We start from the raw sequence: 22628 nt of genomic DNA, 5'->3' as shown, positions 1-22628 counted from the left end.
CAAAATGTATACTCTACGACGTATCGTTACATACGAGGACCAATTTCCTCGGTGTAATGGTAAATAGCAGAACCGACCAGTTTACATATTTCCCAATTAATTTCATCTGTACGTACGGTTACTTGCAATATTTTATTCGGTGCATTATTTAAGGATTAACTCGCGAAAATGTTGCACCGCGAAATACCAAAAACTTACAGCCAAATCAAAATTGTACTTTACGACGTATCGTTACATGCGAGGACTGATTTCCTCGGTGCAATGGTAAATAGCAGGACCGCCCAGTTTAAATATTTCCCATTAATTTCATCGGTATGTACGGTTACTTGCAATATTCTAGTCGGTGCATTATTTAAGGATTAAGTCGCGAAAATGTTGCACCGCGAAATACCAAAAATTTACAGCCAAATCAAAATTGTACTCTACGACGCATCGTTACATACGAGGACCAATTTCCTCGGTGCAATGGTAAATAGCAGGACCGTCCAGTTTAAATATTTCTCATTAATTTCATCTATACGTGCGGTTACTTACAATATTTTACTTGGTGCATTATTTAAAGATTAAAACCGCATAAGTAACATTTACTTTGCCAATCAGTAATTAACCTAATTAAGACTTTAATCGACTATACTGGCAACGATTATAATCGTCGGGACAAATCGTCACCTCGTTTCGACCATGGATTCTGGTCCTTCTAAAATTGATGAAATTTAGATGCTTATATTATAAGCATTCTAAATTTATTTATTCAGATAGGATGCTTATAATATAAGCATCTAAATTTCATCAATTTTAGAAGGACCAGAATCCATGGTCGAAACGAGGTGACGATTTGTCCCGACGATTATAATCGTTACCAGTATAGTCGATTAAAGTCTTAATTAGGTTAATTACTGATTGGCAAAGTAAATGTTACTTATGCGGTTTTAATCTTTAAATAATGCACCAAGTAAAATATTGTAAGTAACCGCACGTATAGATGAAATTAATGAGAAATATTTAAACTGGACGGTCCTGCTTTTTACCATTGCACCGAGGAAATCGGTCCTCGCATGTAACAATACGTCCTAGAGTCCTAGAGTAAAAATTTTGATTTGGCTGTAGTTTGCCCGTATTTCGTGGGCCAACATTTTCGTGTGTTAATTCTTAAATAATGCACCGTGTAGAATATTGCAAGTTCTCAAGTAATAACCAAACGTATAGATGAAATTAATGGAGAAATAGTTAAACTGGACGGTCCTGCTATTGACCATTGCACTGAAGAAATCGGTCCTCGCATGTAACAATACGTCCTGCAGTAAAAGTTTTGATTTGTCTGTAATCTGTCGATATTTCGTGGGCCAACATTTTCGTGTGTTAGTCCTTTAATAAAGCACTGAGTAAAATATTTCAAGTAATCGTAAGTACAGATGAAATCAATCGATAAATAGTTTAACTAGGCGGTCCTACTATTTACACATTGCAATGAGGAAATCAGTTCTCAAATTTAATGATACACTGAGAAAAAATTATTCTGCATTTTAGTAAATATTAGTTTGCATACAACTGTTACTCTATTTATTAAAAAGAAGAAAGTTTTTCTTTTTTTATTTTAGAATACTTTTTTCTCAGTAAATACACGTGTACTAATGTATAAAAGGAAAATTTTTTTTATTTTAGTAAATGGGGTCACAGTTGTATGCAAACCAATATTTACTAAAATGCAGAACATTTCTTTTCTCATAATCAGTGTATGTCGTACAGTAAAGGTTTGATTTGGCTGTAACCTGTCGGTATTTCGTGGGCCAACATTTTCGTGTGTTAATCCTTAAATAATGCACCGAGTAGAATATTGCAAGTTCTCAAATAATAACTGAACGTATAGATGAAATTAATTAAGAAATAGTTAAACTGGGCGGTCCTGTTATTTACCATTGCACCGAAGAAATCGGTCCTCGCATGTAACAATACGCCCTAGAGTAAAAATATTGATTTGGCTGTAGTCTGCCCGTATTTCGTGGGCCAACATCTAACATTTTCGTGTGTTAATCCTTAAATAATGCACCGAGTAAAATATCGCAAGTTCTCAAGCAACTGAACGTACAAATAAAATTAATTGAAAAATATTTAAACTGAGCGGTCCTGCTATTTACGATTGCACCGAAGAAATCGGTCCTCGCATGTAACAATACGTCCTAGAGTAAAAGTTTTAATTTGGCTGTAGTCTGTCCGTATTTCGTGGGCCAACATTTTTACCTGTTAATCTCTAAATGATGCGCCGAGTAAAATATTGCAAAGATTCAAGTAACCGAACGTACGATAAAATTAATTGAGAAATAGTTAAACTGGGCGGGACTGCTATTTACCATTGTACCGATAAATACGGTCCTCGCATGTAACGATACGTCGTAGAGTATAACCTTTGATTTGGCTGTAATCTCTTGGTATTTCGCAGTCCATGATTTTCGCTTTTTAATCCCTAAATTATGCGTTGTGTAAAATATAGCTTATGCGAAGTATACGTAAAATTTGTCGAGGAATAATTTATTTGGTCGGACATGCTATTATCCATTATTTCGTGGAAATCGGTCCTCGCATGTGACGATACGTCTAGTAAAAGTTTTGTTTCAGCTATAATTTTTACTTATGTTTTCATTATTTTCATGCGTTTTTTCTTAAATAATGCACTGAATATAATATTTGAAAATTTCAAGTAACCGAACATGAAATTATTCGAAAAGTATAACTGGTCAGAGTCCTGCTGTTTGCTATTACATCGATGAAATCAGCGAAGAAGTCGAAAAACTTTTTTCTATAGTGTATCGTCGTAGAAGTTTGTATGGAAATCGATTTCTTTACTGTAACAACAAAAAGTAGAACCTCGTAACATTTTAATTGATTAGTTTATTTATTGATGTTAATTATTTTAATTCTAATTTTAATTAAATTGACTAATTTAAATTTATAATTACAACTTTATCAAGCACAACGCAGTAACAATGATTTAACATAACTTCTTTTTAACATAACTTTTAGTAAAAGATAGCATTTTAAAAAGCACACTGTACATTTAGTAGCTTGATGCTTATTCCTTTTTAAATAGTAAAATATTGGTAGATGTTCTTTATTATGAATAAATAATTCATTATGTGCTAAATATATATAAGTATATAAACAGCTTGATTGGACTCTCTAAACATTTTGGATTTTATATTTAAGAATGAATATGCTCAAAGAATGATGATACAACTTAATTCAGTAAAATTGTTCAGATAAGGAGGTCCCGGTTTTTTACATTGCATATATCTAATTACCGGTACCGGTCCTTATAATTCACAAGGAAACACGGCCCTACTTTGTTACGTTACATATCTTTGTATAAACTAGTACCGGGCCTGATAAGTTACCTTTCATATAGAAAATTACTGGGTCGGACCCAGCATGTGCCAAAAGTCCTGGTATGTGTTATCCCGAGTCGAAATTTTAGACCTATTTTCGACCTGAATTTTCTAACATCTGTAGATGCTAGAGGATCAATGTAGGTTTAATTTACACGGAAACTTTAGTCCTACTTAGCGTCTCTAAGATAGCAGAAAACGCACAAAATGCCGCTTGTAGGTTCTAAAGAGGACTTCAGTAAAGCCTCGTAAAAGCCTCCAGGTCCTCTGGATGATCAGGTCCATTTCACGACAACAAAAATTATTTATTTATTTATTTCGAAATTTTATTACTATTTTTTAACTAAATTTGTTTCTTAAGATGCAGTCTATGATTATAAATATTTTCTCGTATTTGAAAAAAACACTTACCTTGGTGGGATTCGAACTCGGGACCTCGGGACCTCTGGATCGTGAGCAAACTGTCTTACGTGGTAGACTACTTCTTAATTTGATGTAAGTGTTATATATAGTCTACATATGTCATAACCAGCGCAAATATATAATTTTTCAAAAATCATCTTAAGAAACAAATTCAGTTTAAAAAGAGTAATAAAATTTTGAATTGGATATATGATATAATATTTCTTAATGTCGGGTGAATGTCAGAAACCAGTGCCGGCTCATTACGAAATTTTGTGTTCGTAAACATATTTATGAAAAAAGTATATTTATAAAGTTAACCCGTAGTGGTCACACCTCCTAAAAATAACGTAGTGGTCACACTGGGGTCCAATGGACCCCACACAGTTGCCATTTGCGTTCTTTTTGATGTATCGACTCAAACCTTGAACTGGAATTTAGTTTAAGACTTCCTCTTTATAATCCAATAATTTATTTCTCCTTTTTTAAATTTTTTATGTTGAAAAAACGCGAGAAAAAATTTTTTCGAGAAATTTGACTTTTTTCACAAAAATTTCAATTTTTGAGATAGAGCAAAAAAACTTCCTGCGTTTTACTCTCAAAATAGTATACTTTTAAGAAAAAGTTAGCCTGGGGTCCACTGGACCCAGTGTGACCACTACGGGTTAAAACATCCTTATCAAATCCTTACAAGGGCCTCATTAGACAAAAATAAGAAAACCTTTCTTATGGCATCCCTAATAAATAATGATCGGTACCTCATCAGGTTAAAATAAAGAAATCTTTCTTATGGCATCCCTAATAACTAATGATCGGGGCCTTATGTTATGTAAGGCCATCCCTAACTTTCTACACGGGATATCCTCTTATTTTAAGAGGCTATTCGGATTATTATAGTAGAATTTGCTATAGAGGAATTTACTCTTGATTATAGCTTACGCATCCACTCTTTTATAAAGTAATACGTATTACTTAAAGAAAAATATTCTTCATGTAAGATTTTTTGCTTAGAGGAAGTGCTAAGAGGAATTCCCCACTTATCAGTAGAATATTTTTTTTTGGGTGTGCTAATTTATTTTTATATAAATCATACGAACAACTTCAACAAATAGGTAAAGGTGTACAATTTTTCGTACAAGGAGAAGATAATCTAATTCTCATGAGAGGAATTCTTTTATTTGGTATAGCTGATCTTGTGGCAAAAAATTAATTTATGAATTTTATACAATTTAATGGTGATTATGGTTGCCCTACTTGCTGTACAAAAGGAGAAAATCTAGCGCTTTGTCCGAGAGGATCAATTCATGTATATCCCTATATAAATAATATCATAACAAGATCATTAGAAGAATGTGTTAACTGGGCTAATGAAGCCACACCAAATAATCCTATAATGGGCATAAAGGTCCGACAGTTCTTTCAATATTGATGCCTAATTATATTGAAGGAATAGGTATTGATAGAATGCATGCGGTTGAAGGTGGTGTTATCAAGAAACTATTAAATTTAATGTTTGATTCAAAATATAGTGCACAACCTTTTTCACTTTATGCAGTTAAAGATATTATAAATAATAAATTAACGTCAATAAAACCGCCACACTTTGTTCACCGCAAAATACGTTCCATTGATGAGTTACTTCATTGGAAAGCATCAGAATTTAAAATGTGGTATTTTTTTTATTCTATTCCTGTACTTAAAGGTGTAATGCGACAAGACTATTTTGAACATTATCTTCTCTTAGTAACAGCAATAACTATACTCAATAGTGAAAAAATTACTTCGTTAATGATAAATGTACCTGAAACTTTTTTAAAGAAATTCGTTAGAGAGTTTGAAATATTATATGGTTTAAATTTTTGTTCAATTAATATACATCAATTGCTTCATTTAGCAGACAATGATGCTAACTTAACGATCAGAAATTCTCCCTGCAATTCTTAAATTGTAATAATAATTATGTCTTCAATATATAATTTTATATAATAAAATATTTCTGTTTTATAAAAACTAATACGTTTTGCTTGTCTTCCTTATAAATATTACATATTTTAATATATTTAAATTTCTATGTTTATTTTATTTTATTGTAAAAAAATTCAAAAATCCTTTCTAAAAAAAGGCAAAAAGGCTAAAAAGGTTAAATCGATACTCGCATCTCTCGAAGTCTTCTCAAAAGTCTCGAATTGCTTTGTTGGCTCTTTTCCGCGATGCTGATTGGTTTTCTCGCTGCGCTAACTTCGTGAGCGGCTGTCATAGCATATTTTGACAGTTGTGTGTATTGTGTGTAATGTTAAAGCTAAATAGCGCGCGCGAAGCGCGCGTTTGTGATGTCTAGTGATTTTAAAAAGAAGAGAGTTTTGATTAACTATATTTAATTTATATTACAAAAGATTAAGAAAAATTTAGAAGTATCACAGTAGGATGAGTACAAATCCATCAAAATAAAATTTATAGGTTTTAAGTAGTAGCTGTAGGTTAAATAGAATCAATAGAGGTTGTTATAGGCTTCAGCGTACTAAAGTAGACGTTAAGTTGAATCTGAGGTCGAAAGTAGGACCAAAATTTCAACTCGGAGGCTTCAGAGTACCAAAGTAGACGTTAAACTGAATACTGAGGTTGAAAGTAGGATCAAAATTTCGACTCGGGATTGCATCTCCGAAATGGTCCCGACATTATACAAACCATAAAGATATATATATATATATATATATATATATATATATATATATATATTAACCCTCCGTCTGACAACGTTATTTGGGATCCTTCTATTGACAACGTGGATCTGTCGCCTTTGACGTTATTTTCCCATAACCTTAAAGTATTTTAAAAAATCTTCAAAAATTCGTAAAACATCTGTGTGTTAACATTTTAGATAACGATTTTATATATAGTCATTTTGATAAACATCGTTTATTTAATATTTCCTGCCGGGCTTGCAAATTTTACGAGCAGATGTTGTTTTGGTTCGAACGCTGGTGACTGTCAAACGGAGAGCTAAGAAATTGTTAGGTTAACTGCAGGTATCATACCGTTCCGTATTGCTTTGTAACTACAATCAAACTTTATAATTACTACAACCAAATGAGTAACCAAATGAGATTGTTTAGTTAACTCAAAAAATTTACCAAATTTTGCTTGGTCAACCAAAAAATCACTACATTTTGCTATCGTAACAAAATTATTTATTATCTGTGAACAACTATATTTTTTCGTTACCATTAGTATAACTTTTCTCTCAGTGTGGTGAAAAATTTGTTGGGGAGAGGGAAAAGGGGGAAGAAAGAGTGTTTTGTGTGTGTGTGTGTGTGTGTGTGTGCGTGTGTGTGTGCATGTGTGCGTGCGCAGGTTCGGGTGCGTGTGCGGGTACGGGTGTGTGCGGGTGTGTGCACACACCCGCACACACGCGCACGCGCGCACACACTCGCACCCGCACCCGCACCCGCACCCGCACTCGCACTCGCACGCGCACCCGACCCGCACACGCACCCGCACACGCACCCGCACCCGCCCACGCACCCGCACCCGCACACACACACACACACGCACGCACACACACGCACACACACGCACCCGCGCACACACACGCGCACACATACACCCGCACCCGCGCACACACGCGCACACCCGCACCCGCGCACATACACACACACACGCACACGCCCCGCACCCGCGCACGCACACACGCACACACACGTGCACACATACACCCGCATCCGCGCACACACGCGCACACCCGCACCCGCACCCGCGCACATACACACACACACACACACGCACCCGCGCACACACGCGCACACACAAAACACTCTTTCTTCCCCCTTTTCTCTCCCCAACAAATCTTTCAACAGTACATTTTATGATATAGCATATATCATCCGAATTTCTGTAAATACACCACGTTTATGCTCAATTTTCAAGGTGTTCCCCAAGCACCACGAACTTTTTATTAGCTTTATCGTATTCAAAAGATCAAAATTTACAAAAAACACTATTTCTTTTACTTACACCTTTTTGGGCGAAAATCGGCCCTTTTTTAACATCCTCCTTTTTTGCACTTTATTTAACTTACCAAAATATATTTAAATCAGTTCTGCGACCGCATTTTGATGTTATACTTTTTCTCTTTCTTTGATGTTATACTTTTGCTCTTTCTTTAAATGTTTATTTCAATTTTCACAGATTTTCCGCTATTTTTCTCGATTATCTAAAAATCTAGACGTGATGGAGCAAAACGGTTTACGAATTCGGATTCAGTGACCCAAAATCTATAAGAAACACCTACTCTAATCCCAGTTGATTTTCAAAAATTTTTTTTTGTGGTCCTGTGTTATCAAACTGTTTGTTAATTATCACTAAACTATAATAATTATCACGAAACTGTTTGATAATAAGTACTACATAATTTAGTTGGCTCAACTAAACGCAAAATTTGCTTTTTTTAAATGTTAATAATTATTACAAAATGTTTTGTTATTACTATTACAATTGATAATAATAATCAAATATTAAAAAAAAAACCTATTACTAAATGCATCTCACGAATTTACCAAGAATTTTTTTTCAGTGAAGGAAAAAGACGAATCTATTATCACACAAAATTATGAATATCTTTTTACAATTAAGTCAAAAAAGATTAATTATTAATTTTTTGGGAAAGCATTGTATAAAATGTACAGGGAAAAAATCCAAACTGCACTTTATTCTATATGTACTTTTTACAGGAAATACGTAACATATACATAACACTGCATATAAACAACTGCAATTGTTGTCTTTCTTGTTAAAAAGATCATTTTGCAGAGTAGCTACACGATAACATAATATAAGATATCTTTTGGTAATAATAAAGAGAATACATATGATATTTTTTTCTTTCAAACATTATCGGACATAAAATTCCCATAATACAGCATGTAAACTTTAATATCTTTGCACGACGGAGTAAAATAGCATTGAGACCGGAAAAAATTATCACCGTGGAGCACGTTACGAAGTTCCAACTTCGTGAGAGAAGCGCCACTTCTCTCCCGGGTTGTGGCGCGGTATCTCTCTCATCTATAAATTATAATATGTAAATTGTGCGTAGCGGTAACTGGAGAGGGAGAAGGAGGGATGGTGTACTCGATATGCATTTACGGTGGTAGAGATAGGTGGTCTGGCAATTACAGCGGCTTACTGTACATACAAATGGCGTTCTCTGTTTAGTACCATTTACCACCCTCTCTGGCACGGCCAAGGCAACCCCGCGCACAGAAATTCACCCTACCGAAAGTCGCAGTTATATGAAACCAGGCACTACCGAGGAATTACCAAAGTAAGAAGTCGCCTTGATAGTCTGGCGCGCAATCTTCTTTTTTCCCCACTTCCCTCCAACCGGGGCCATTGTTTAAAGTCCTTGTGTTCGTCCTTATGGAATTTCTCCTTCGCCCAAGGAATTTTCCGACCAAACAGGATGCAACCATTGAATAAAATCTTTATCTTCATTATAATTTGTAATCAAGTTGTAAACTAGAGATTTATTTAATATCGTTATGTAATATTCTTTTCAATCTTTATATAAGACTAGCCAGCCCCGCGACTTCGCCCGCGGTTCCTATTTTTTTATTCTCATTTTTAAGTCTCATTTTGCTTTTTCATAGAGGAAGCTTTGTTTTCGTAAAAAAATTTTTTTTCAAATATCTTTGGCAAAGTGTTTAGAATGTTCTAAAATGTCGAAAAATCACTTTTGTACAAAATGTCCGTGTGTATGTGTGTGTGTGTATGTATGTACGCTTTTGTTGTCCGTTTATGCTCTAACTTCCGTAATTTTTGATATATCGGGATGTTTTTTTTTTAATCAATAGAGTATTCATTTTTTTTTTTTAATCAATAGAGTAATCATTCAAGGAAGGTTGGTATTGAATTTGGCGATGATCGGTAAAGGGGTTCTTTTTAAAAAAAATTTTGAATATTTGTAGAAATGTTCGTGGTTGCTCTAACTTCCGCAAATTTGGAGATATCGATCCATTTCTAATTTTATTATATTTTTCAGTCTTTTCTACCCCTATTTCATATATATATAATTCTTTAAGATTTGGTTGATTAGACCCAGCTTTATACGCGATCGAAGATCCATAACTTTGCTCGCATATAAAGGTCTAATCAACCGAATTTAAAAGAATTATATATGAAATAGGGGTAGAAAAGACCGAAGTAAAAATTGTTTTTTGAGTTTTTTTTTTTATAAATAGAGTATCATTAAAGGTAAGTTGGTGTTTGAATTTGTCAATGATCGGTGAAGGGGTTACCGATTTTTGCCTAAAAAGTGTACAAGTTATTCGTTAATAAACCGAATTTTAAATAATTATATATGAAGTAGGGGTAGAACTTTCCGGGAATTGCCATAAAGTATATAATTTTTCATTACCGATTTTTGGAAACTGGTTCCGAAATTTTTCAAATTTTTCAGGAAATAATTGATCGAATCTTAAAGAATTATATATGAAATAAGATTAGAAAGAACTAAAGAATGTAATATAGAATTTAAAAAATTGTTAATAGTAAAGGGGTTTCCGATTTCTGTTTAAAAAAATGTACGTTCTATTAACCTCGTACTGTTAATACGTTCGGGCCGGCGTAACATCCGCAGCTTTTCAGACAACACTTACACACTCACGCTCGCACTCGCGCTCTCGCGGAAATAACTACTTGTATGTTCGAAATTGATTTCTTTATTAAAAGAGATCGCGCACACGACACACAAGTGAAGTGACTAGTCGCACTATAACGGCTTTGATAAGTTTATAGTGAAGTTTGAAACCTTACGTTAAAAAAAAACAAATTGCGGTGAAGCGAAAAAGACGTATCGTAAAATGTCACGTAAGTATTATATAGATCAAAATAAATAATCCTCTATGAGAAAACCAAAACAAATAAATAAATACTAATAATTATGCATCGAATAAAATAAAAGCTTCCTCATAGAGGAGCTTTGTGAGCAAAAGTTTCTACTTGCACACTTAAAAACTATAAGTAAGCAATGTGCAGATTTCTACTTGCACACTTAAAAACTATGAAACAATGTGCAAATTTATAATTTGCATACTTAAAAATTGTAAAAAAGAAAGTTTCTACTTGCCCACTTAAAAACTAAAGCAATATGCAGGTTTCTACTTGCACACTTAAAAACTATGAGGAAGCAATGTGCATGTATCTACTTGCACACTTAAAAATTGTAAGGAAGCAATGTGCAAGTTTCTATTTGCACACTTTTTTTACTTTTATATTTATTTATAACACTTCTGGATATATGATGTTTTTTGTTTTCCTACTTCGATCGAAGCAATAAAATCGGTTCATTAATGCAATAATCGCAAAAAGATGCCGATTTTTGAAACGACGCTTACTGTCCCCCTACTACAGCTCGAGTACAAATTAAACCCATCGTCGCAATCTCCGAAAAATTAGAAAAATTTTTGCACCGGTTTCTAGAAAATTGTTAAAAAAAAGTTTTTTTATTGTCGTAAAAATCAATCCCCATGGTAGCCTATTTCATGTATAACATTCTTTAAGATTTGGTCCATTAATGAATGAGTAGTTCGCGAACAAACGAACACTCAAACCAACTATAGAATCACATGTTAAAATGGCTCAGTCGCTTCGGAGAACATCCTAACAAAAAATCGAATCCCATGGTGACCATGCCCGGAAATTTCTACCCCTATTTCATATATAATTCTTTAAAATTTGGACCTTTAATGAATGAGTAGTTCGCGAACAAACAGACAATCAAACAAACTTTCTCTCTTTATATAATAATAGAGATTACACACAATATTATACGTGGGATTCAGGATAATTTACTCTACAATGCTATAAACTATGCTATCATTATGCTATTATAAAATATACTGTATTGATTTTCTTTACTTCAGCTTGCTTTTCAATCATTACAAATTTTCATTAGAATCGTCAAAAAAGTTTTTTATTAAAAATGTAATACATGGAGTTGGAAAATAAGATCTTATCAGAAGTATACTTTGCTTTATTATTTTTTCAGCATTAGTTATTTAGTTCGCAACTACAACGATGTACACTTCGATCCTTCATGGTTCGAGTACTGTGCATTATTTTCGAGAGAAATAGTAAAAATCGGAATTGATCGTCCGGTAAATGTGTTATAAATTTTAACACAAATTTATTAAAGGGAATATGCGCCGTAAACTAATTGATTTTTATCTGCAAATAGAATTTTTAATATACTTTCGAAGCGTTCGATATAAAGTTATCCAATGTACTCTTTCTCTCTCACTCTCTTTTCTCTCACATACGATTCAATACAGCGAATGTACGAGGGTCGGTACAAAAGTAATGCCACCTAATTTTTTTCTTTCGAATCTGGCGCCATAAAAAATTTTGCGTTTCACTGAGTTGTTACTTGAAGTCTCTAGTTGCATTATGTTGAGTGGCATTGTTATGTGAGTATGTGACACGAACAGTTCAAACTGGTGTGTGTTTCAGATATGCGTACCAAACAAGAACAGTGATTGAATTTTTTACCGTGGAAGAAATAAGTTCTAATGGCTGCGTTCAGCAAAGAAAACAGCTCAATGTGTGCTCAATGGTTCTTTATTACAATTTTTATTGTTTCTACACTTGGATCTAAAGAAGAAGGCAAGGACCAGTCATTTTAAAAAATCACTGATTGCTCGCTAAGTTGCTTTTTCTACTGAACACAGCCATTGAAATCCGTTCGCGTCTCAGAAATGTTTATGATAACACTATTTCTGAAATGCGAATGGATTTCAATATAACTCATTTCTTCCACGGCAAAAAGTTCATTCGCCGCCCTTGTTTGCTACGCATATCTGAAACACAGTTTAAACTGCTTGTGTGATACACTCACGTAACTGATCACAACACCACTCAACATAATGCAACTAGAGACTTCAAGTAACAACTCAGTAAAATGTAAAATTTTCTATAGCGCCAGGTTCAAAAGAAAAAAATCAGAAGGCATTACTTTCGTACCGACCTTCGTATTATTCAATACGCTGTGTACATACCTACATGATTTTGGTTTCGTGTAAATGCAAAACTTCAAGCAATATCTTCGCATCTCGCGCCGAGGTATGAGAGACTCGCGTGATACTGGAAATATAGAGTAATACCGAAAATTGATGATAGCTTAAATGCATCCTGGATTTCACTCGTTTTGACAGTTATTTACGACCGCTCGCAGAACATGTGAAAACGTATGTGCGTAAAAGAAACATACTAATAACCGCGTACGTTCCAATCAACGATCGTCAATATAGAAATTTTATTTTATCAATGTTTAGTTAAGAAAAAATTAAAGTAGTAAAACAGTATTCATACCTACGATCAGTTATGTACATATTAGAAATAAAACGTAATAGGTACGTGACGCACACGTAAACATTAATTTTATTTCGGAGATACACATGTTGAATTATTTATTTATATATTTATACGAAACTGTACAACAATTTCAAAAAAAATAAAAAATATAAATTTTTTATCCATATCTCTTCCATTTGTAGAAGAAATATATTTCTGCATAAAAAAGAAAGAGGAAAATTTCTTTAAAACATTGAGTTAAAATATGAGCATTACCTTACATGTCCAATCATTGATACGTATTTACCGCACAATTACATTGGCGCACATTACCCAGGGCTATGTGCTCGTTACGAGTAAATAACTAAAATAGACATAGAGAGGTATACCTAGTTGAGATTCGGGTCAGCGGCGTCGGCTTGTCCCCTGCTTCTCTCGGGCATCGACGAAACGTCGACGAAGGGGCGGAAGAAAGAGCAGAAGGGGTGACGGAAGGGACGCTGGACAAATTATCTGCCATCCTCGCCCCCGTCCCCCCGGCCGTTCTACGCGTAGTCAGGCTATCCTGCCATCCTGCGGAGGAAATCCCTCCGCGAAAACCCCGCGCTCTAATAGCCGCCCGTGGGGACGCGACGGGACTCCCGATGGACCGGACGAAATCTCGTGCATTGTGCAATCCACCGTCATCCGCCCCATCCCCCCGCCACGGCCGCCCTTAACATACACTCCAGACCGTCATGCCCGCGAGGGGTAGAGTGCACACGCTCCTTCCAATTTGCCAGGGTTGTGCATTCGACGGGAGATCGGAAGATATTAGGGGAAGAAAATTCCTTCTCTTCTACTTCACTCTCTCTTCTCTTTCGCCTCCGCCCCCCCCCTCTCTCTCTCTCTCTTTCTCTATTATCCCATCTTTTCTTCCGTCGTCTACTTTGTAAGCGCACAGGTGCGCCGGATCTCCGCACTGCGTGGTCTTTTGACTTCTATATCGTTGTGTACAATACGTGTACAATGAGGAGTGAAAATAGTGCTCAGTGCACGTGGACTGAAAAAACTGATTGTTATGTATTCGCTCAAGTCGCATGTTTCTAATGCACCATACGTCTTCACATTGCATAATATAATCTTCGTAAGGCTAAGGTTAAAAATGACGCGATACAAATCAGTGAAAATTAATTTATGTACTTTTGCAAATAAATTATTGTACCTACTTATGCACAAATTATATACAAATTAATTTGCATAAATTATTGTGCATAAGTAAATTAGAAAGAATAAGATAAGAATAGTATATTTTTATATTTGAGAAAGATATGCATATATAAGGAAACAAATTTTGTAATAAAGTAAAATAAGCGAATTTTGCTCTGTATTATATTCTATAGATCTATATTACTCTATGTCGTAATTTAAAAAAAAAGAAAGAGAAAACAAACTTTTTTGCAAACTACAAGATAAAACTGCGTAGAAATGTATAGAAATACATAGAAAATTGCATAGAAATACATTAATTAATTAACACGGGAGATCAATGGAATTTAACGGAACATACAGGTCTAACGATCGAGACGTGTTGAGCATATGTGAACGAAAGGAAAAACGAGCGTTAGTGGCGCTAGTTTTGACAAAGGCGTTTCCCTTTATAGGACGAATTAAGTCGGTTTTACGAGCTATATGTCAGGATCTCTTTTTATGACCAGCTACTCCCACTGGTCAAATGATTCTACGAGATGTACTCGTAACCACGCCTTTTTTAGCGATATGTCATGTTTATCCGTAAATCGATATTATATCGCACATCATTCTTGTATCACTGCTAAAAATTAATCCCTTTGATCTTATTTAATTAAAAATATTATCGCCCAAGAAATATGCTAAATTTATTCGATTTTCCCTTGACACTATAATAATAGAACTTGATGTTTCATAACATTATTCGTTAACCTATCCGATAAAGCAGAATTGGAACAATGATCGCAATTGATTGAAACATCAATTCATTAATATATCAATAACATTTGGTAGAATATAATAAATGTAGAATTTTAAACTATCATATAATTTTATTGCTGTCTAAATGTCCCCAAAACTGAAATAAAATGCATAAAGATATAATATAAACAATAGTTTTATGAAATTAAGGATACTCTTCTTAAATAAAATCTCTTACAAAAGTGTTTAGCATATCATATTCTTTGGCATTGAAAAATCCGCATTCAAATAAAACGTACAAAACACATAAAAAATTATATATCTTTTATATTAAGCCACTCTGCAACTGTGTTGAGCTCATTATTGTCGGGGGGGGGGGGGGGGGCATTCGCGAACATTTCTTTGTAAGAAAACGTTTTTTACGTTTTTCTCGGATCTCGGAGAATAAGAAAGAGATAGTTTAGCAAAAAAAAAACGTTGTAGAAAGGGCCATCGTTGAAATCCTTGACGCGGTAGGTCGGGGGCAAGTCTGCGATGATCAGCCGCAGAAATCGCGGAGCAAGGAACAGTGGGCGTCTCGCTTGAAGAAAATGTAACGCGATAGTGTCTACTTGGCTACGGCTCATAAAACGACTCAGTTTATGCTGATGGTCCACGTCTCGGAGACATTTTTACAAAAAAAGAAGAGGGCGGGAAGGTTGGTAACAGCAACGACGAACGGTGTGTAGGTGGGAAGGCATCAAGCGAAAAGAGAACACGAAAATGGGAGGCCAGTTGAGGATAGGACTCGATCCTGTCGAAATAATTTTGGGCTCGTAGCCAAGTTCAAGCCGGCAGGTGTTATACGCGCAAGTTTATTCGTTCTTACGAACGAATCTCGCTCGATTTATCACGGTGACCTATACTACTGTGCGCGGATCCTTGCCTCGTTCCCGATCGAAAGGAAACCACGATCCTTCAAAGGCGAGTTTGCAATTTTCAAGTGGGCCGCTTTTATCGCAAAAATGCAAGTGCTACTTGTGTGAAAGATAACGTACAAAATATTTAGGAATTTGCTAAAACGGCAATAATATCGCGTTATTCAAAGCATATTAATTTGGAAAAATGGACTGCTTTCGAAAATTTGAAAATATAGAATAATTATTCTACCCGTAAATAAATGTCTCGTGTATGATGTATATAATAATTGATAATGTCTTTGTAAATCTTCTAGTCGCAATACACAAAATGTTACGCTGTGATTATAATCTTGTTATATGTTATAATGTAATTAAATTGATATTAATTTAATTATGTGGTTGTACCGTTCTGGCTTTGGTTAAGACTGCGTTATGTCCGAAAGTAACGGCGCGTGGTTTGTCAAGGCAAAGAATTGTACGTAAAATTCACTTTAAAAAAATAATATTATGGGCAATCGATTCAGTCCTATCCGATTACGGCGTTTCCCTTGTTATTTTGATTGTATATCATGTACGGTCGTATTTTTACTTATTTATTGTATTATAAATTAATATAAAATTTTCTCCGTGTTCAATTTCAATTATTCTTTATTTCTCTCCCCTTCCGGGGCTGGAAAGGCGTTTTTTTTTTTCAGTCAAAACGCTCCCAAAAACCTTTACATCTTGCTTCATTTCCCCCTCCTGGTCATTGAGCGACATCACATCATATTTCCCTTCCCTTCCCCGGCACCCCTCTGGCCATCTCCTTCAGCTTCCCTTAATTCAGCACCCCTCTGACTCCCTCTTTCCTGTCGCGGCTCTTCCCTTTTTTTCCGGCTCTCTCCCTCCTCGTGTTCGACGCCTTCCTTCTTTCTTACTTTACCTTCACTCTGAAAATAAAGGTATTAATCCTACATCTTATTTCCTTCTCCTCCTCCCCTTCCTCTCCCTTAACGCTTCTCTCTCTATCTCCCTTCCTCTCTCCTTTCTATCTTACATTCCTCTTACTCTCTTTTCTTCCTATCGTCTTCTTCCTCGTCCGAATCCATTAGCAGATTCTCCTCCATCCTTTTCGCAATCTCATCCTCCGGGGTCCTCTTTTGTCTCCCGCTTTCCTCCTCTCTCCTTTCTTTTCTCCTTTCTTTCTCCTCTCTTTCTCTTACCCTCGTCTCCACCGATTTGTCCTCATCCATTTTCACCCTTAATCTGCTCCCTTCCTTTCTCCTTGCATCTAATACCTTCCACTTATCCTCCTCATTCCCCATCTTCACTATTATCGTCACCCAGTCTCCTCTCTGACCTATCACGCTTACCTCTTTCACCTCCACCTTCACTTTTAATCCTTCCGAAAACAATTCCTTCACCTTCTCCCAATTTGATTCCTCTCCCATCCATCTCTCTTTCTCGATCCTTAATTATTATCACGTTCTTCTTTCTTTTCTCGTCGTCGTTCCTTTCATACTCTTCTGCCCACCATTTCCTCTTACCAAACTTACCCTTACTCTCTTCACTGTCATCCCTCTTCCTTTTGCCCGCGCTCTGCTCCATCCTATACACCTTTCTTTTTAATCTCTCTACCTCTTCCTTCAATTCTTTTATCTCCTCATCTTTTCTTTTACTGTCCTCCTTAAACTCCTTTATCATCTCCCATACTTTCCTCCTATCTTTTCTATCGCCTCCTTTTCTATTATAATCTTCCCTCTGCACTCCATCCTTCTTTCCACCGCTTTCCTCTCTTTCTCCCTTTAGGTTATCTATAACAAGAAAGTTGAATTTACCTCATTACACTTGCTCTACCTTCCTCTCTCGCCCCCTTCACTTCGGCCTTGCCCGCCCCCTTCTTCCTTCTCCTTCCTCTCTCCTACTTACATTCGTACTATCCTCCACTTCTCTATTCTCGTTCCGCGTTCTTAATCTCTCCAGCCAATACGTACCTATACCTCATGCTTACGCACTCTAATGGCACGTGTCCTGCCTCGATCGCCACGCCGTACTCATGTCCCTCTACCGTGTCGCACCATCAATCCTCCTATCGATCCGCCTCGGATTTCCCTTCTTATCGACTCGCTAAGTTTTCTCCGCGTTATCCGTGGTCGACACCTCTTCGTCGGTACCTCGCCTCTCCACCGACTCATCCTTGTCGCCGGGCCCCTTGCTTCCTCCTGGCCCTTCGAGCCCGCTCACCCTCACGGCCGCCCCGGCGCGGCGCCGCGCACGCCCGCCAGGTAAGCAGCCTCGCCTTCTTCCCCTCTCTCTTCTCTCCCGGTCATCTTTCACCTCTTCCGCCTCTCCCTTGCTCCTTATCTACCAGCACCCGGCCTCTCCACCTCCTCTCTCCCCCCGTCACACCCGATCACATCCTCTGCCGCACCGCTCCTCCACATCACCACACCTGCTGCATGTGCATCCCCGCTTTCTCCTCCTTTCCTTTCACCTCCGTCCTCTCCCGTCCTGAACCTTGCTCCTCAAATTTTCTCCATGTTGGTACGTTTATAAATGTGGTGCTTAATCGTGTACGTATAGGAATCGAAATACAAAAGCCGCGTACCGGCGACGCCAGATAGGAAGACAGTAAGAGGATTAATAGCCAAATGGCCTGGTGGTGGTAAACTGAAATAAATATAATAACACTCGCAAGGGTGTCGTAGGTTAAATGTAATTCTACACTTGTATAAGTACTGCCGAATAATTACCGATGACAGAGAGAAAAAAGATACTCCGCGAACTCTGGATTTTGTCTCAACCCCGATAATTTAAAACGATTTCAATGTATTCCGTCTGAAACTGTGATCGGCGGCGCGAGATTCGGCTGCTTAAATTGCAAGAAATAGGGAAAAGGATACGAAATACGAGGGCGAGCCGTTAAAAGTTGAAGACGCGTTAGCGCCAAACTGTTTCGATCCTAATGGCCAAAGTTCCCCGCCGTCCCGTACCCGTTTTCGTCGTACCCCTTTATTATTTTATATTTCGCGGCGTCGCGCGCGCGCCAGTTGAAGATAACAGAAATTATATCTGCGTTTAAAAGTAGAACAACTGTTAGAGACGTCGCGAAACTTTAATACTATGGCAATGCCAGGCCGATTTCATCTTCGCGAGAATCCAGACCTCTCGCCCTCGAGTCTAATTCCCCGCGAGCCTGTGCACGTGTCTGATTTCCAACGGTGTAGACGGAGCCATGCAAACATTTAAATTCGGAGTGGGGGGATATATTGATTTAAATTCAATATAAGGTAGGGATGGAAAATATTTCTTCGGAGAATTTTAGGGAATGGAGCTAAAACGATCGACCAGAGAAGAAGCATTCGCTAAGAGTGTCGAAGTATTTTTCATTTCTATACCTCGCAGAGTTCAGTTTAGAGATAATTATCGCATGGGTATAGAAATCGTGCGCGGGGATTCACAATTATCGTATGAAAGCACGTTCTTCATCTATGTTTGAGACAATAGCCCTTATAGAAGAATATCGCGAAATATATGCCATATATATTGACATTTTTTAATCTTAAGCTTAGACAAGCTTAAAATTACACGCATACATTGCTAAGTCTATTTTAAGTTAAATAAAGAATAAAAATTATCCACGTTCAGTAGCTTCGAAAGCTTATAGTTCGAGAAAGGATCTTTCTTTTCCATTACGCGCAACATGGGAATATTCTTCCATAAAGATTTTCGTTTCACATTTAAATAAGGAATTCCCCCCTGCTCCCTCTCCTCCCGTTTCACACGCCACTCACGAACCACCCCGGAAGTATGGAGCTACGCGTGGAGATTATGGACTATGCGCGTGGGGTTGCTCTCAGACGAGCATCAACGGGAACCGGGGCGAGCAGCGCGAGTAAATACGAAAAGCCCCGTGTTATTCGCACAAAACTGGGCGAACCGGGGCGTCGTGCATTAGCGAGGCGTTTCTTCGCATGCGTCATCTGGGTACGAGGTGTACCTTGCAATTGCGGATTAGCCGGGGACCGGACATTCGCGGCCGGAACGTTTCACCATCCGTTTGGTCTCTACCTGCCATCCCACCCTGTCGCGGCCGACTTGTTACAAGCACGTACAAGCGTGTTTCCTCGAGCGTCCGGCAAACACGCACGAATGGCATCATCGCGGCGCGCGGCACGTACGTAACGCGCAATCCCGCCCGCTACACGCACGTATAACCGTATATAATATAGTGGATCCGCAGCGTCCGTAATGTAATCATGGGTGACACAATTAATCACTGGACCATCCAACCCCGCTAGGCCATTAGCGATTGCGACACACTCAGGCTCCCGTTGATAGGCGGATGCATTTCGCATACTCGCGCACATGCACCGCGCGCGTGCACGCGCGCGCGAAAGGATCGGAAAGTACGCGGGTGAAGGGGGAGGGGGAGAGTGAAGAGCAAGAGAGATCGATGCTCGTTAGGATCTTTCCCTCCTCCCCTTCCCGATTTTCCGCGTGGCTCATGCGCGTGATTAATTGGTGCCATTGTATATCGCTAGATTATTATACGGTATAGTGGTGGATCCCAACGATCCGCCGCGTCGGCGATTGATTGGTTCCGATGTCGCGAAATCTATTTCATAGATGCGTCGACTAACTACGAGTTCGATATGTACTAACGAGGCGCAACTCACCTCTCCCTCCATTCGCTTTAATTAGAAGCCACTTGTCCTCATCATTCGAGATTTACAAAGCTCACGAAGATCCGACGAATGTATCGATGTTTAAAGATACCTTACAGTGAAACACGTAGAAATATTTAGAACAATGCACATAAAATATTAATATTTGTATAACGTTTTTACGAATAAATAGTTTTTTATTTTAATATGCGCATGTGGATTCTTTTATAAAAAACAAAGACGTAAGAATAGCAAGTGTGTTTCTTATAGTTATAAGCAACTTTTATAAGATAGCTTTTGCTTATAGATATCATTAAAAAAAGAATGACTTTTTAATATATCATTACCTCAGATTTTTAATTAAGCTCGATTCACATATAAAAGTCAAACAAAATAATATATTATAGTAAGACAGATTTGTGCATTGTATACCTATTAAAATTATAGTTAAACATTGAAGAATGTTTTTTTTTGGTATTTGTGAATGAAATTTCTAGAGGCATCAAACATATTTGCCGATATAAAACACAACTTAGCAATTTCGCAATCTTTGTGACAAAATTTTCCTATCGATTTTCCATCACTCAACTCTTTCCTTTCAGTAAAATAGAAATGCATGCTACCTCGTGTTGTTACGCAATTTCAAAGCAATAAGCGTAAAGCTATTGAAGCTTGTAATGTAAGAGGTACGCATTGCTGTTAAATTGCGCTCGCAGCTAGGACTAGAGGAAAAGGATGCGTGGTTTCGAAGAACAAGTGTGACAATAGTATTGCAGAATGGAATGCCAATAAAATACCAGTAAAAGACTTATAAACGTTGATCAGAAAATAATTTCACAGTTTAAGTACTTTATGTAATATAAATTATATGTAAAAAGAATCCATTATTCGTCTACAAATATTTCAATTTATCAAAAACACATTTTTTTTCAAACTTTGGCAAATTTCGTTTTTAATTAAATACCCATCAAATTGCATTACACGCGAGTCTGATAAACGTGATATTCGAATGAATATCTCACTTTGCGTTACATTAAAAAAAAATGGTAACGCGAAACCAACAAGGGAAACATGCAATTCACGTGTGACTATAAAATAAAGTCGAATGATATACATGACCACTAATTGATGCAATTTAAAACTTTCAATTAACTCGTGCACATAAACATGATAACTTATTATTATTCACAGATCACATGCTAGTTTGCAAATTAACATGTAAAAACTGAATATAATATCTAAACCAAACTTCAAAAATATGAATTATTTTTGCTTGATAGCAAAACTATCAAGCAAAAGATCCGAGAATTCAATTTCAGGACTGAACGCCGTATATATAAAAATACTTATGTTAAGAATTTTAAATCCAAAAATTTTCCATTCCAATAAAAATATAATTTGACACGAATCCCAAGGCAACTAGGAATAAATAAATCGCAATATTGTATCGTTTTTTACAGGACAAAAATCTTCAAACAATGACAAATAATTTTAAAAACCGATCCGGTCCTTTCGAATGAAGATTAAGCAAGAGACTTACAACTCTTTTCCTTAAAAATTTCCATAAAAATATAATAAAACCAGTTTGGAAGTTTTAGCCGACCCAGGATTATAATGTAATAAAATAAACAAACAATGTCATAATTATTGTTTAATACTGATATATACTTTGAAAAAAAGTATTTTATTTTCCCACGTCGCGTTTAAAATGCGACAGTCCGAAATATAAAATATTTTACAAATATATATTACAAAAGTTTACAATGCTTGAATGGACATTTATTCTTAGTCGATTTTCAGTATCGGAAATTTGTACCTTTTATCCTCCGTGTAGCGTCGAGATGAAGAGCACCTTGTCCCGCGGGCATAGTTTATAATCGCCTTCACCCTGAAATTATATTTCTTATATCTCTGATCAATCGAGCGACGCGAAATATAATATGGCTAAAACCCTCTGTGAAATGACGCGACAAGAAATGGATAAGCTTTAAGAAAATATTTTATCTCACATATATCGATTTATGTAT

At 36.7% G+C, this 22628-nt stretch overlaps 1 protein-coding gene and 1 long non-coding RNA gene across 3 annotated transcripts in view; both read right to left on the bottom strand.

Moving 5' to 3' along the window:
• Urm1 (Ubiquitin-related modifier 1) overlaps positions 1-22628 on the bottom strand; it is a 53717-nt gene that overhangs the window by 8108 nt on the left and 22981 nt on the right. Inside the window, exon 5 of one of the 2 annotated variants that reach the window (XM_071719167.1) lies at positions 22418-22489. In XM_071719167.1, the coding sequence (XP_071575268.1) occupies positions 22421-22489 (69 nt within the window). In that variant the 3' untranslated portion in view covers positions 22418-22420. Of the gene's footprint in view, positions 1-22239; positions 22490-22628 lie in introns of those variants that run through there. The other variant, XM_071719166.1, reaches the window with a different exon arrangement.
• LOC139780501 (uncharacterized) lies at positions 16586-21004 on the bottom strand. The gene is made up of 2 exons (XR_011720258.1): positions 17308-21004; positions 16586-16884 (listed from the first exon to the last, which is right to left on the bottom strand). It is a non-coding gene; the product is annotated as an uncharacterized lncRNA (long non-coding RNA).

Source organism: Temnothorax nylanderi, unplaced genomic scaffold (genome assembly GCF_030848795.1).
Source record: "Temnothorax nylanderi isolate EJ_2023f unplaced genomic scaffold, tnyl_v1.0 TNYL_tig0281_pilon, whole genome shotgun sequence".
Taxonomy (NCBI): domain Eukaryota; kingdom Metazoa; phylum Arthropoda; class Insecta; order Hymenoptera; family Formicidae; genus Temnothorax; species Temnothorax nylanderi.
This window is presented reverse-complemented; position numbering and strand designations above follow the sequence as displayed.